Here is a 16,571-nt window from a genome sequence, read left to right on the forward strand (position 1 = left end):
GTTTAATCAAATAAAAAAAAAGCTTTAAACACTTCTGTGAAGAGTCCCATCTAGATTAGAATAGTTCTTTAACTTCGATAACTTTTCATAGAAAATATTGTTACTAATCAAAATTTATTGTAAATTTCACAGAAAAAAATTCCATAGTTATCTTTAAATCATTTCTATATTACAATAGTAACATTTCATTGCTATCTAATAATTCAAATATTAATAAAATCCAGATATTTTAATAAAAATATGCATTTAGTCAACAATGCGTTGAATATCGAGGATGTTCTTTAATCGAACGACGAACTGCGAATTTTTGAGAAAATTCATTGCAGAGTTTTTCTTAGGGAAGAAGTTACTATAGTTTATAAACATTATCACAATACAAGATCGTGTAAGTTTCATATTCATACGACATCTTTAGATAATTTCCACATTAATAACATATCCATTGCTATCTAATAATTCAAATATTAACAAAATCCAGATATTTTAATAAACATATGTCTTATGCATTAAAAAGGTCAATACAGTACAAAATCGTCTAAATCTAATCTTCATTGTCTTCAGTACTGCATCTTTCAATTATTTCCATATTAATAACATTTGCTATCTAATAATTCAAACATTAATAAAATCCAGATATTTCAATAAAGATACGCATTACTTAGTCAACAATGGGTTGAATATCGAAAAAGTTCCCTAACCGAACGACAAATTGCGAATCTTGGGGAAAATTCATCGCGTAGCTCTTCCTATGGGAGAAGTTACGGTAACGCGGCCCATAGTTTCTAGCCGTCCAATATCCAGCTGCCGCGCGTACCTACCAAAGACAAGTAAAACTTAGCCGAAGCTGATCGGCGAAACGTTGCTCGCGATACGAAACGAAAGAACTGCGAAAGAGGGGTTCATAACATCGGTAGGAACCAAGCCGTACCCACCGAACCGCGTAACACTTATCTCCCTCGGCCCAACAAAGTTTCGTTCAGCCGGGCGGTACAGCCAGGAGCGAAGGGGGTGGCGCTCGATCGACGATATTCACCGTTTAAAGAAATCTACTTTTTCCCAGCGGCGCAATTCGTTCAGAAAGAATCTCCGTGTGAATGGAAATGGACTTTTTCACCTTTTTTCTCTTATCAGCTTAACGAGCTTTTCTTTATCCGTCCGATAACCGTTCCGCCCGGCCGCGATACCTTTCTCTCTCTCTAACAGCCACTTTTTCCCTTTCCCGGTTCAGTTTCCGTGTGTACCTTTTCTTTCCTGGTTCTTTGACCCTTCCTCAGCCCCTGCCTCCTGCCGGCCGTACATCCTCGCCTATTTCTGCATAAAAACGTCATCCTTTGTTATCTGCTCACCTGCAGCACTTAACTGTCTCTATTTTACACTTTTTGCTCCGAGTGTTTTTTGTTCCTTAACCCTTTCCGTCGATTTTAGCCTTGCACCGTTATACTGTCTCTGTTCCTGTCCTCTGTTCTTTTGCCTTGTCTCTTATAGTTCTCCCCCTTTCTCTCTGTTCCTAACTTTTTAGGATATTCTTCTTTTTCTTCATTGATCCTTCTCTCAGTCGATCCTTCCTGTCCCCAGCCGACACTCATTTTCTCGCTTCCGAGCGTTCCTTTCATCCTTTATCCCATCTTCCTCGTTAAATTGAGTGCAACCAGGCTTGCCAGCTTCGAGCTGCACCGAACAAGATCACCGTCAGCTACGTCTAATTTCGTGAACGTGCTCGATTAGCTGTCTCGTGGCTCCTCGCGTAAGAGATACGCATTTCCGAGTCAATGCAGCCGCCGCGCCGCGCCGAGCCGCGCGGATAACAGTAGCGATACTCCGTTTACCGATGCTAACGAGAGAGTTCCTCGTTACGGCCGGATACCGCTCGCGCTTTACATCTCAATTCTCGCCAGGCGACGTAATCAAGACGCGCCGAGACAGATCCGCGCGTAAAGTTCCCCGATGAATCATCCTCTCGGACCGTTTTGTTGGAGAACACGGATGAAATCTTGCGAGCGACGCCGCTTTTTCGAGGGGAAATGAGAAGTTGGACTTTTATGCTCCGTATAAAGTGGTTACTAAGAGATTGGCAATTTTTGAGATCGATGAAGTCGAAATGTGTTGTTTTTATATTTTAAATTTGTTTTTCATGATGGTAGTGTTGCGGGTTATATTTTTAACACGTTAAGCGTCACGAGAATTTTGAACGTTTTATACATGATTCGTTTCTGTGTAGCAAAGCTAAATAGAACTAATTATTAATTATTTAGCATCAGAATTTTTACATTACACTATTCTTAACTTATTTAGGTTGCATATTGTAATTTTTTCAAGCAATTCAGAAGCATCGATCATAGGTGACCGACAAGGCATTTAACGTGTTAATCGTTGGTAGAATGTGTTGCTAATGAATTATTCGATGAATCATTCGTTTGAAAAGATTTATCTGAGAACACGATCAAATCTAAACGATGCCACTTTTCCAAGGGAAAATGAGAAGTTGAACTTTTATGCTTTGATATAAAGTGGTTACTAAGAGATTGGTAACTTTTGAAAGCTCTGAAGTTAAATATAATCAGTGTTGAGATAAAAAATGTATCTTGTCCAAAAATAAAACATTTTATTGGCAAGGAAAAATCTAAAATGGTGGTAGAAAACAAACAAAAATATTTGTTATTAAAAGATATTGTATCGATTCTGTGTACAAAATAAATAAATTTGCCTTTTCCATTTCTATATCTAATAAAATTGCATTTGCTTTGTGAATACTGTTAGTAATGGTGATTAGTGGATCAAAAGATTCCAGGCCCTTGTTATTAACATTTTTATTATCACAATGTAATTATATTTCAATATGACACTGGCAATTTATTTATAACACGGGGAATATCTAAGAATATCCTTACATGTGATGTAATTGTGAAAGAGTTAAAAGTAACAGGGAACTCTTCCAAAAATTAATGATTTTAATATATATAGTGCTGCTGAGTTTCATATGTATTATAATACTTGTTTTAGATCCTTCAGTTGAATGTAATAATTATACGCAGCTGCTTTGAATTCAATTGTGTTTGCGATTTGATTAAGGCGTAAGTGTGTACAACCAATAAACTCGCCACCACCATTCGTTATAATAGCAGTCTTCATAGCTGCAACACTTTGCTAAATGTAATACATTTCTCTTATGAATTATTAAAAGTGTGTAACGAAGAATCTGATTAATTTCCTGAATGTAACGCTATGTGTTACGGCTTTAAACAGAACGCACGCAAAAGTAATTTCGAACGCGTTGACGTTGCTCATATGCATACCTACACACAGAGCAATCCATAAATCACTTCATACTTACGTTAGCAAACATGGAACAAGACTGAATTGATCTCATGAAATTTCATGAGGATAATAAAATGCAAAAATATTAATTTCTTTGTTAAAATTAGAATATTTTTCTATGAATACATTTGTTTAAAAATATAGCAAATGTGACTACTTAGTGGTGAATTTTTCAAAATATTTCCTAATTATATTCAGTGGACTTTTTTCCGTTTATTTTTATTCGTTTATTTCAGTAACTTTCGAGAAGAAAGAATTTTGTTACTACTATTCCCTAGAAAAAAAATAACAGTAGCTTTCTCAACTTAAAATTTTAAGGAAACTATTTTTCTTCCTTTCGTTTATAGTTTCCTGACACGCTTTCTTTCTCATGGTATTTAAAAGATACAATTAAAGCCATATACTCAAAATTTTATAAACGTAGCTTGTTACGAAATAATATAATATAAAGTAGATATTATGAAAATAATCTTAATTTTATTATTAGAATTGCTCTGTTTAGCATTATAAATGGCTGATTAATATTCTTGATCGATTGATTTTATCAACACAAAATATAAGTACAGTGAAGTTATAATCCTTTCAATCCTTTAAGTGTTTCTTTTAGTTTTCAAAATGTATACCCAAGTACTTAATTATTGTTAAGCAATCATGAGTATATTCGATAATAACTTATCGAGTTAATAATAGGATGACTTTTAATTATAGTTTGTTTCTTAATGTTTAGTTCTTTATTATTTTAAAATGTATTAAAATTATAAATATCCCTCATCTTGTATAAATCTTACTTTAAATTGCGAATATAAGTTTTTTTCCCTACCATAAAGACTTCTGCCATTGAATGAAAAATTGCAATCTTTTCATGATGAGTATACGTGACGAAAACATAAAAAATTAGGACTAGAACTGTCGAGCAAACAGATCGAGTAATTTGTATTCTTTGTTACAAATTTAAAAATTGCATTTATAGTGATCTAGTTTCATTTATGATTCAGCTTCTATATTACTAAGTCAAGTTATTTAACAATTTCCCAAAGAAAAAATACATATTCTCTGAATGTTTATAAATAAGGAACCCAAACGACCATTTTGACCCATACTAATACTATTGACCGATGACTCGATGTCTAGCAGAGGCAAATGAAATTCTCCCCTATGCATTATGTTTATAATATCAATTATTTCCACGTAGCCGTATCGACGAATAGCAAATCAGCATCATAATAATAATAAAAACCAACCGATAATACCCACATTCCTATCCGTTAAGTGCTCCTTCTACACAAATTCTACTAAACACTAAAACTACTGTAGTATCTGGAATTTTTAGCATAGGTTAAGGTATTTTTAAGAAGAGTGAATGTAAGAATGAGTGTGAGCGAAGGACAGGCTGTAAAATGGTCGAGCGAAAGTGTTGTTTCCATATTTTATTAAATACATATATTTATTTCTATTTCTCGATTACTCAAGATCCACTCTTTCACTATCTATAATATAGTAACCACTATATTACCGAGCAGTTCAATTGACTTTCAGACTTTCATCCTTCTATAGAAACTCCAAGAGTACATCTATTAAGACTTCAAATAATTTCAAATTCAGTTTGCGTATTGCCAAATAAATTTCTTCAATAATTGCCCAGGGAAATATCTGTTACCTTCTTCATACTTTGAAGAAGTCGGGAATGGGTCATGTAGACCCGCCTTGTAGTTCTACTGTTAACACTAAATGTACCACGCCCGGTCAAATGATTTGGTTCCAAATAAAAAATCTAGTTTTCCCTTCTCTGTAAAAACAAATGAAAATATATAATCTTTTTCTTATTATCCAGTAATTATTTTGCGCATTGTTTTCGTATTAAATCAACGATCACCTATATACCTTACGATAAAATATGATCGGCAGTTAAAGTGTCAGTACGTTTGGAGTTAAAATATTCACCCGACAAAAACTCGATCGTCCAATTACCCCGTCCAAACGTTTCCCCGCTTCGAATAACAGCAAACTATGGATTGTTACAGGTGTACATCGTAGGCCACACGCCGCCGGGAATGGACGAACGCGAGAGCGGCGCGGCAGCCTACAGCGAGCAGCACAACAATAAATACCAGCAAACGGTCCGCCTCTACTCGGACATCATTCGCGGCCAGTTCTTCGGTCACTGGCATTCCGATACCTTCCGCGTGGTTTACAGCGACACGGGTACGTCTCTATTCTTTCTTGCTCGTAGGCGGTTGAACGGGGTGAATCGACCGGAGAGAGAGACCGGTCGAATCGATGCGCCGCCACCGTTCAGCCTTTTACATTCTGCGGTTCTCCTGGCGAGCGGCCGGCTTGCCTCTCTTCCTCTTCCCCTCTCCCTCTATTTCCCTCCGTTTTTCTCCCTACCTTCCTCTCCTCGTGTCTCGTATACTTGTAACTTACGTTCGCTTCACGCCACATTTTCCGCGCCTTTATAGCCGCTGCCTCCCGGCTCCTCTCCCACGACCTGCCCCGCGGTTTCAACTTAATAACACGGAATTTTCGCGAGCGACGTTTAATTTCCCATTGGAATGAAATCGAAATCGATGTGTCCCGTCTCCTTGGCTACCTTTCGTGTGTTTCTGATAACCCCCGAATTGCAGGGATTCAGAAAATAGCACGTTTGACGGGTATCGCGATACACTTGGCGACTACCTTCCTCGGAATGGGTTTTTGTTCCGTTGCGACTTTGTCATTGGTGGATTGAAACTTGGTCGTTATTTCACTCTTTCCCTCTTTCCCTCTCTCGTTCGGGTTTTCTCTACCGTGATTTCTTTTTTTTCGAAGCGATACAACTCGTATTGGCCGAGCACAAACGTGTCCCACTTTCCACACGGAAGTACGGAAAAAATGCGCACCACTGTTCTTTTATTCAATCCTGTCGCTATACGGATACGTGTGGACGCGACGGTGAAATCTTTCGAACGTGTTTACGACCGACTAGCTTCTTGTTCCATTGATGTGGACGTCTCTGGGTAGATATAGTCGTCGATACTTTTTAACGCTTTGACAGCTGTGGAGTTTGTTGCAGGGGAAAGCGGGGTTAGATGGAATAGCTATAAGAACTAGGAAAAATATTAAATACTAATAAGACATGGTTTAAAGTGTTTATAGAATTCTTATATATTGATTCTTTAATTTTAACAACTAAGTTGTTGTCTCGTAGAGCAGAAACTTATACAGGGTGTTAATTTTAATTCGAGCACCTAAATTATTTCTGCTATTATTAAAAGTAAGAAAAAATGACTAAATAGGATATACATGGTTTTAAAGCGTGCATCTGATGGCGATAGAAAGAATCCCGTGAAGATCATTCTGTTTAATCATTTTTTCTTACCTTCAATAATTGCGAAAATAATTCAAGGGCTCAAGTTAAAAGCAACACCCTGTATATCCAATGAATATTATTCATTCTTTTTTTTGGCTAAATTTTTAAGAAAAAGAATTTCGGCTGAGGTGTAAGGTGGGACTGATGTAGAAGCAAAGTATGTTTTGTTATGTATATATTCTATTTATTAAATATATAGAATTATATTATAAGAAATGTATAAAATACATGTATTACATTGTATAGAAACAGAACATCTTCTAATATGTCAATAATTGCTTTTTCTATTTTTTCTTATAATTTTTATATATTTTCTTTGTTTCATTTGTTTCTATTAGGCTTTCTTTTATGTTTCCACTATTTTACAATATGTAAAGAATATATATGTACAACAAAGCGAATATTTTTTGCCTCAAAAATTATTTCCAAATTTTTTATAAAACGATGTTAATTATCCCTCAACTGAAATTGTCGAAATATTAATGAGTTATTAGAGAAGTGAATTTACTTACCTTTTTCCTTGAAAAAACGCATAATCAAAGTAATACTACGTTAAATTCTTAGTATATTTACTTATATCAATACACATGAACACACAGACAAACTAAAAACACGTGCAATAATATTACTGATGGATGGAAGTAGTTTAACCTTTAGCATATGAAATAAGAATGTTCTCTTTTGAGGCTATCTTTTCTATTGTTAATTTTTATAACTGATTTTTTGGAACGAACATTACAAATAAACAAATATATTTAATAAACAAAACTTACAGTCAGAAATGTTGGACCTAATTTCGTTAGCTTAAGTAAAGCTACGGACACGACATAAAATAATGTAAAACGAACTAAGATAACAATAAAAAAACGTAGGGTCCCTTAGAGACCTTGCTGGCTATAAAACGTCAATTGTTCCACCGTTTTATGCTGACTTCACTGAACTGTTTTTCAAATGGTGCTCAATATTTTATAGGTTTTTATTTCTGAAGTTATCCAAAGTCTATTGTGTATACAATGTTCTTTTACTGTGTTAAAGCACTTTGTAGAAGAATTGAGCAAAGTTTCTAGCAAGTCCGAACAACAGCTAGATATTTGGAGAAAGTTAGACGATCAATGATAAAAGTTAGACAATCAATACTTCAAGATACAAGTAGATCATTTTGAACATCCATTGAGAACGTAAACAGATAGAGATTATTAACAATAAAACTACCGGACGGGTCAAATTGATATAGTTCAGAATTCTCGTTTTCCAAGTATTTAAATTAGGAAGGTCTTTTTTCAAAAGATTTTCAATTAAGTTTGGGTATTTGTACGGAATCTTAACAAACGTATTGTTCTAATTTTGCTAAAACATTGGAAGTAAGTCACTCTAATTGCTCGGTAGTTTTAGTATTAAAACTGAAACCTGCAGTAAGTTGAAAGCAATGTCAACTGTGACATTGAATTTAAAATAAATATTCTTTTACATTTTTAATTTTATTTCTGCTTTAAAATGGACCTTTCTCTAAAAGAGAATTTTCGTCTTTTCGTTCTACATTATTTTACATTTACTGCGGTTCAGTGCATTTTATATTTACTGTCAAAAGACATTGCGTATCTACCACACTCCTATGTAGACGCGTTTTTAGTATGATCCGAATCTCCATAAAATATTTGATACGTGCCTTCTTTTTATATTGGTAATCGTTAATGTACAAAAGGTAAAAGCTGCTATAAAAGTAAGAGTTGAACAATTTATTTTATGAAATATTTCAGAAACTATTAAATCCAAATACAAAATTCAAAGTACACTTTCTAGCATTACAAATAAAAAATAGCACGTTGTGAGCGTGTTTCTTTGTAAATTATGCGTTTCAAAAATATATTACGCATTAACATAATTGAAAATTTTTTTATTAAACATTGAAATATTTGAATCAAAATTTATGTATACAAGTTAAATATCTATATGAAATGTACAAACACATATTACGTAAAAGGTAAATTAATTTTACATACATTTTACAACGAAATAATTTCTTCTAATTATTTAAGTATATAGGAAATATTAGAAGTAACTTATACTGTAAAGTAAACTGTTTTTGTTGATCTGTCGATATAGATTTATATTTATCTTTATACTATGACATACATATATTTTTTATTAGCATATCAGTTAAAAAATCATTTGGATAAACGTTGGTCTTCAACGAAAGTATGAAAAATCACTGTCGATTATATAATTCACGGGTAGAAGCTCCATTCTTATATTATTTGAAAATGGGTGTGCCCTATTTAAAGCATGAATTACAGTTGAATCGAAAATTGGGTAGTAACTTCGTAGGTCCCATATCGCTGCGATGTCCCAGGCGCAGTCAGTAACATTTTCGAAAGATTTGCAGTTAGTTACTTGAACAAGCGACATTGAACGAGGAAACATAAATTCCACAAGTCTATCGAGCAGCATACCATCAACTTCCATTTATAGAAGTAATCCTTCGGAAACGCCAGGAGCCAAGAACGATAATCAATAAATTCCCCGTGCGAGGCGTTTAGTAGCGGAATACTTCGCTGCCGTTTCACAGACTCCCTTATTGGTCACGCCACGTGGTTGATGCGCTTTAAAACTGCTCCGCTTTACGTCCGTACGCAAATGAACGCGTACATGCTGCGTTCAAAAACTCTCTACATTGTCGAAGCATCGCTTTCATGCATTATAATAATGAAAAAAGCTAAACTTTCGAATTATAAAAGTATGTTTTGTTTCACGAGAGACACAATGATGGATCAATTCTCTAGCAGACAATGGTCACATTCACTAAACTGATGGCAGAAGCATTCTTCGCTCTTATAAGTTGAATTTAAAATTCCCTTTTTTCTGTTTGTTTCGTGAAGTATACACGAATGAAATTAAACAATTGGTGAAATAATTTTAAGGAAGAAAGAGAAGTATTTTGGAAATGTGAGCATTACGTTTAACGTGTTATGTATATTTAAGTAATGATGAATTTTATGGAACATTTAATCAGTTAAAATTATTTTAAGAAATTACATATTGGTAACAATACATATAGCAGAACCTGGATTAACCGAGTCGCAATTTTCTGCGATCCAGATTGCACAGGGTATTGGTTAAATTAGAATGCAGTAATTCCGAATTGTAGATTCTACCTCGGAAAATATACGATCGAAATTTACAAGTAACTATAATTAAAATATTTTTTATTAAATCAGGGTTCTACTGTATACTCGAAAGAGCGATAAAAATGGTGTTAACCCTTTACACTCGAGAGGTAACTCTCAAAAGAAAGGACCCCAATTGGCAAGGAGTTAATTTACGTGCATTGCCTTATTAACACCAGAACGACTAAGTATTTAATATAATTAATATATAATCCCTATAAAAATTGTAACAACATATTATTCTCAGTTTCTCCAGACATTCATTACAGTACTCAAGGGAAACTATTTATTTTCAAGGTCATTTCGTATATTCAATGCTTTTAACCTCTTGGTCTATAATAGCATGTTATTCGTGATGAAAATTTTTAATTGAATTTGAAAAATGTGAGCGTTATCTATCTTTTTAGTATATAAATTAAATATTACTCATCTATTATCAATCGTTTACCTTCGTTGTAAATATCTTCGTTAAACATAAATATACAATAAGCATTAAAATTGTTTATTTTCACAGTAAATTATTAACGATAAATTAGTTACATCGGTCATAGTTAAGAAATAAATCATAAAACAAGGTGTTAAGATATCAATAATCACAAAACAAACAAATCGAAACCAGTCATTCTGACTGATACGATAGTCGTACTGTTAATTAGTTTCAAAAAATGTCATCTACATCTCATCAAAAGAGTCCTGAACATTCCCAATGAAAACCTGTCGAGTGCAAAGGCTTAACACAGGCAATAGGTACCGTTAGAATTGTCCCTGATCTCGAAACGGTATTTGTGCTGGCAGGTCCGCCGGTATCTTGGATAATGATGGCGCCCAGTATATCGCCTAACACGCCCGGAGGGCCCAACAATCCAGGTTTGAGACTGTACAAGTTCGAAACCAATACTGGCCAGGTAGGTTGAAACGTGTCCAACGGCGTCCATAATCTCCGTCCGTCCGCGGCGGTCTATTTATGTGACGTCTCGATTGAAAGAGCCGCGAATATATACGATCCACCCCCTTGGTTCTGTCGTATTCAGGTCCTGGATTATACGCAGTACTATCTTGATCTGCCGGAAGCGAATTCAATCGGGAAGGCAAACTGGCTGGTCGGGTACTCCCTCCTCGAACACTACGGTCTTCAGGAAATAACACCGATCAGTCTTCACGACTTGGCCGACCGACTCACGCAAGCCAATGATAACGCTTTCGTCAGGTACGTGAGGAATTATGACTGCTGACAAATTTTTCGATCTGTCGATCGACACTGCGAAAGAGGTCGCGCCAGGGAGCGTGACCGCGATCCTATCGTGGACAAGCATCATCGATCATCTGCGTTCGACTGCAAGTCGAAGGTAGTAGCCGTGGAAAATCGGATATTACTTCTGCTCACTTTAACACCTTAACATGACCGACACGTTGCGCTATTTCGCTAGCAACGCGTTTCTAGTTTCGTTTTTTTTCCTTTTCGTTCCGGTGAAACATAAATGCTGGGTCAGGGCGGTTATAAAAGTTTCGGTTGGATCGCGGATGTTTGCGCAAACTCGCGTTCCGCGTGCTTTTACGCGGCAAGAAATGCGTTGTTTCTTTTAGTAACAGTTTTACGAGGGAAGTATGGTGGATGCGGGATAAGTATTGCTCTGGTTTCGGGTTTAGTGCGGTTTGTTAGTGCGAATGTGGAAACTTTCTTTGGCGGTAACTAATGAAAATATGTTACATGGAATTTTTGTCTTTTAGGAAGTTCTTTTTGGGACTGAGATTGTTTTTCTTTGGGTTTAACGAGAGATTGGTAGTTATCGTGTGGTAACTTGATGTTTGAATTTGTGTACATATGTAGTGTGGTAAGTTACATTACTGTTGATTGTGTTTAGTAATGTTATTGAATACAATAGAATTCTAGAAAAATGGTTTTTATTGAACGTAACATTATTGAACCTGGATCGTAATAAAAACTGTTGAAAATTGAATTTGTTATAACAAATTTATTGAAAGTTGAAACAAATATCGTAACTTTAAGCGCAATTTATTTCAATAAACCGTAAATAATGTATGGATTGTGTCATATAAATTTATCGTTATTAAATTTAAGTGGCATATAGAGTTTCCTTAACAATGTGTTCAATAAAATAATTTCTATTCAATTCACGTTAGTTAAAATCTGTAGTCGTATATTTTTGCATTAAACGTTTATTTCAATTATTTTATGAATGTTATCAATACGAGAATATAAGTCGTATTTCGTTTTAAATTCCGGTAATGCAATAAATAATATATAGTAAGGCTTAAAAGTTTAAAATCATTTTTAATATTTACAATTCGTGAAAGATATTGATATAAAAAGTACTGCTTCACTATTTTTTATATTCAATAGAATTATTAGAGATTTTTCCCCATTATATTATTTTGTTGGACTGTAAATAATAGTGATTTCTCTTTCGTTTTTGTTCATATAGCCTGAAAATTTTTACTCTGTGTAGAATTTTCCCATTAAATATTATTTTATTACTCCTTGGGGATCACATTACTTCGTGGTCCCTTTTAGCAATTACTTTTTCATGATAAAATCTACACTGAGATGAAAGAAGTTTATTATAATGGAAGTAACAGAAAATAGTTTGACGCGATTAGTTTAAATAACCACCAACAGATTAATAATTATAAGTTTATAGATATATTTTCCATGGATACATTTATTCACTCGAAATATTATATTGTACAAAACTTAAAAAATTTATTTGTAGCTCTTTCCTTTAAAAATCTAAATTTTGTTCGAACATAATAGCTGATTAGAAACGTTTGTATTGAAGCTTATACACGATGCTCGTTATCATGTAAGTAGCTATTTTATTTATAATTTTTCAGACACTCGATTGTTATGAAGAAGATAAAATTCTAATGTGCATGTAATTTTCAATAGCGAATTTATAACGCTCCTTTATCTTCACGTTATGTAATGATATCGGTATTACGAACAAGTAAATATTTCAAATATTATATCTAACAATTGGAATTTATAGATATATAGGCTCTTATCCGAATAAAAAACAATTATAAAAATATATCATACGCAAGTTGATTCTTTAATCGTTCTAGAATTTAAATATTTGTTCGAATTGCATTAGTATTAAGTTTAAAAATTGCATTCTTTCAGTCACTATTTGAAATAAATTATCTGCATAAAAATTATATTCCATACAGTTAAATATTGTACAATAATTTTTACAATTGGTTAATCTTATAACTAATCTTACGCGTACATTGCTACCACATTGCTGTCTTAATTGCACAAACATTTCAGTAGAATTTATCTAATATTAAATCAGAAAAGTGTCAAACATTCATTATCTATAAATGATGATTTATTAAAAATATTAATTACGAGGAAATTAGAAAAATCAAATAAGAAATTCAAAGTCTCTTTGCTCAATTCAAATGACTAATTTCAGTTTTACACAACTCCACAGTAACAATAAGAAGAATCAAACCCTTTTCGACAGAATGAACAAACCTGTTAAAGAACTACAAACATCAGTTCAACACCTGGTAAAACCGCCTTCATAAACATCACTCCACATTTATTACCACAAGTGTTCAGAGACTTCTGAACATATCATTGCCCATTAAGCCTAGCAGCGTTTCCCGCAACTTTCAAGCATTTCGAACGCCGTGCAATCCTCCAAAACAGTTGAAGCTCATCCCGTCCCGTATCAGCCGTGAAACCCACACCTTGCCTCGCGAAACCTTGAAATATCCGTCCCCTCCAGAGCTCGCTAACAGACGACTGACGCAAATTGCTCGTGACAAAGTTACAGTGCAACGCAGCACCTGTACCCGGTGCAGGGTGGCAAAGTGCCCGACACGGTGCGGCAACATTTACATGATCCGATGCGGCGATTGCGTGTGTGACATCCCTCTCCCCCGCCGCCAACCGGCGAAGCTCATATATACCCGTTAGGGCAACGATGGATTAATAATTTCCATATTTCTCGAATAATTACCCCGGCTGATAACTTGGAGCCGGCTGACGATGATAACTGGCTCTCTACCCTTTTCAACCGAATCGCGTCGTTACGATGCTAATTACTGTCCCGATACGGTTCACGGTCTACTCCCGGCGAAGGTGGTCCGGGACTGATTATAGTCAACTCGTAGTCTAACTAGATTAACTAGATTAACTACTCTATCGCTTATTTTGATGATTTTCTTTATTCTTATCGCTGTAGGAGTATCATAGTTAACTCGCCAGCCAACTATAAATAAAGTTTGTTAATGAAAATTTTGTAAATAACAATTTTTTGTATAACGACAATGTCAGATTTATTTTCAGACTACTTTGCCATTAATAATTTACTGAAAAAAGAGAAAAATTGTAGGCATATCCTATGTTCACGTTCGCTCTAAAATATAATAGTTGATAACAGAAAAATAATATTTAAATTAAATTCACGTGAACTAAGTAATATTTACGTTTGTTAAATTCTATTTAAAATTTTCATCACAAGTCTTACACGTTACTGTGGGCAAAGGGTTAAATTGAATCGTATGTTTTTAAATATACTTATCGAAGCAGCTCGTCATTTTCTGTACAAAAGTACTTACTAAGTTATTAAAAAAAAATCATTAATTTTCAAGATATCTCAATTCTAATATTCAGTAATAGTACAGATATTATTTACTACACTTTCTAAATATTGGTTACCTATAGATATGGTACACTACTTTCTAATATTAAAATTAAGATACCTTGAAACCAATGATTCTTCGTTATAAGTTGATTAGTAATTTCATCTAGAGAATAATCTATCGAGTAACATTAAAGCATTACTGAAATTAGCCTTCATGTCATTCACTTTTGCGAGTCGATACATAAAAAAGTACTACTACGAGATAAGCTGCCTTTTGAAAGTACTAAACATTCGATAGGTTTTCTTACAACACCAATAATTTCAAAGCTATTCGATTACATTTAACACTATAACTACCAAGCATGAGCTTTTGAAATTTCTCTATACCAACTCCAAGAATGCATCTGTTAAGGCTTTATTTGATTTACAATTCAGTTTGCGTGATGCTAAATCAATTTCTTTAATAACTTCTCAGAGAAACATCTGTTATCTTTTCAATAATTGCAAAAAGAAGACCGCAGGAACGATCCACTTTGACCCGTCTGGTAGTTCTAGTGTTAAATGCATCACCCTGTACAATCTCCCTCCAATTTTCATTCCACACACCGCGTTTTTCTGCTCCCTGCCACAGATATTACGCGGCGAACACGGTCTTCCTGCCGCGCGAGGTCGAGCAGGTTTGGGGCTGCGGGGGTCCATTGAACGGATTCTGCGCCCTCCATCACTACTGCACCGTCACACGGATGAACCCGGAGTCCTACAAAGAGTGCTACACGTTGAACGCCTTCGCATTAGCATCCAGAGGACCCCCAACAGCGACGCTCCACGTAACCCTGCACCTGCTCGTCCTGCTGATCTGCTGCGCGTGGCTGTCCCGGTACCGGTAGGCTACCCCAAACACGCCAGAGCTGCGAACCACGAGTGGCTAGAGCACAACGCGCGGCGCCTCCGACTCTCTACTAGCACTCGATCCTCGGACGATCGTGTGGCCAACAATGAATTCAATTGTTCACGAATTCACCGTAACTGACCTACGGTGGACACCCGGGCTTGTCTTGGACGTTCTTTGCCATAAACGTTTAGCATCAGCGGAGGGTTGCGTCGCTAGCAGTCGCGACGAAACCGGTCTATTTCGTCTGTCTCTGTGTCTGTCTCTTTTGTCTACGTCTTCTATCCGCGCGGAGAGGAAACAGTTCGGTTGCGGGACGAAGGAAAGAGTTTCTGATCTCGTATTCGTCGCGTGCGTGACCCTACGAGTTGGAATTGACCGTTTACCCCCCGGAACGTTGGCCGCTCGGCGCGATGCTCGCTTTCAGCGACGGCCGACCGATCGAACGATCGTTTAATTACTTGCTCCGGCAAATTTCACGGTCTCTAGCGCAATTGGCATCCGGTCGGTGGCGAGTGGTTTGATGGGAGCGGGAAGGGGGCAGTTTCGGGGTTCCGCCTGCGAAAGCCGGTGCGATGACCCGACGTGACCGCGAAACCGGGATGAAAAGGGGCGGGGTGGCAGCGGCTGGGGGTTCTCCGACGCGAATTCAACGGGAAAAATAAAGTCAGTCATTGATGTTATACTTACTTCTCTTAAACGTTCGGTGTACGTTGTTTTAAGGTGGCGAGGATGTTAGAGTGTCGAGGTCGATCGGTCGCGGATCACGGGCGACCTGGTGGACAAATGTGGCAAGTTGCGATGTTCGATGAACGCGGGCATCGGTTACATGAAATCGGTAATCAGTTCGCTCGGTACATAACTCTTCCGCGTGAGTTCTTCGGTATCCGCATCGTTGATACCGATACGACTGCGCCGGAAACGTAATAGCTTCGAGAGTCATGATATTCGTACCAACATTTTGGGATTGTCGGAACAATACAGTATTTCTTAATAAAGGAATCATGGATTTGTAAATGAGGTGTTTGTTCATTTTAACCTGTCATAGTGTCCGATGCTCCTTTCTTGCTGTTTGGATGGTCTTTTATTTGGTTAATTCTTATGTTAGCTACGGAGAGTACCTGGATATGTATTTTTGTGTTTTTTTCTGGGAAATTTGTTAGTTTTTAATGAAAATTTGACAAAATGCTGATCTTCGGGTTTTGAATACTTTTACATTGATTTCTCTTGTAAAATGA

At 35.9% G+C, this 16,571-nt stretch overlaps 1 protein-coding gene across 2 annotated transcripts in view; it reads left to right on the forward strand.

Moving 5' to 3' along the window:
• LOC116425634 (cyclic GMP-AMP phosphodiesterase SMPDL3A) overlaps positions 1–16,344 on the forward strand; it is a 137,760-nt gene extending 121,416 nt beyond the window's left edge. For both annotated transcript variants that reach the window (XM_076373092.1, XM_031973611.2), the window contains exons 7-10: positions 5,337–5,517; positions 10,624–10,733; positions 10,860–11,035; positions 15,076–16,344. In XM_076373092.1, the coding sequence (XP_076229207.1) occupies positions 5,337–5,517; positions 10,624–10,733; positions 10,860–11,035; positions 15,076–15,331 (723 nt within the window). In that variant the 3' untranslated portion in view covers positions 15,332–16,344. The remainder of the gene's footprint in view (positions 1–5,336; positions 5,518–10,623; positions 10,734–10,859; positions 11,036–15,075) is intronic.
• Positions 16,345–16,571: the final 227 nt, after the last annotated feature.

The sequence above is a fragment of the Nomia melanderi genome, chromosome 13 (assembly GCF_051020985.1).
Source record: "Nomia melanderi isolate GNS246 chromosome 13, iyNomMela1, whole genome shotgun sequence".
In the NCBI taxonomy this organism is placed as follows: Eukaryota; Metazoa; Arthropoda; class Insecta; order Hymenoptera; family Halictidae; genus Nomia; species Nomia melanderi.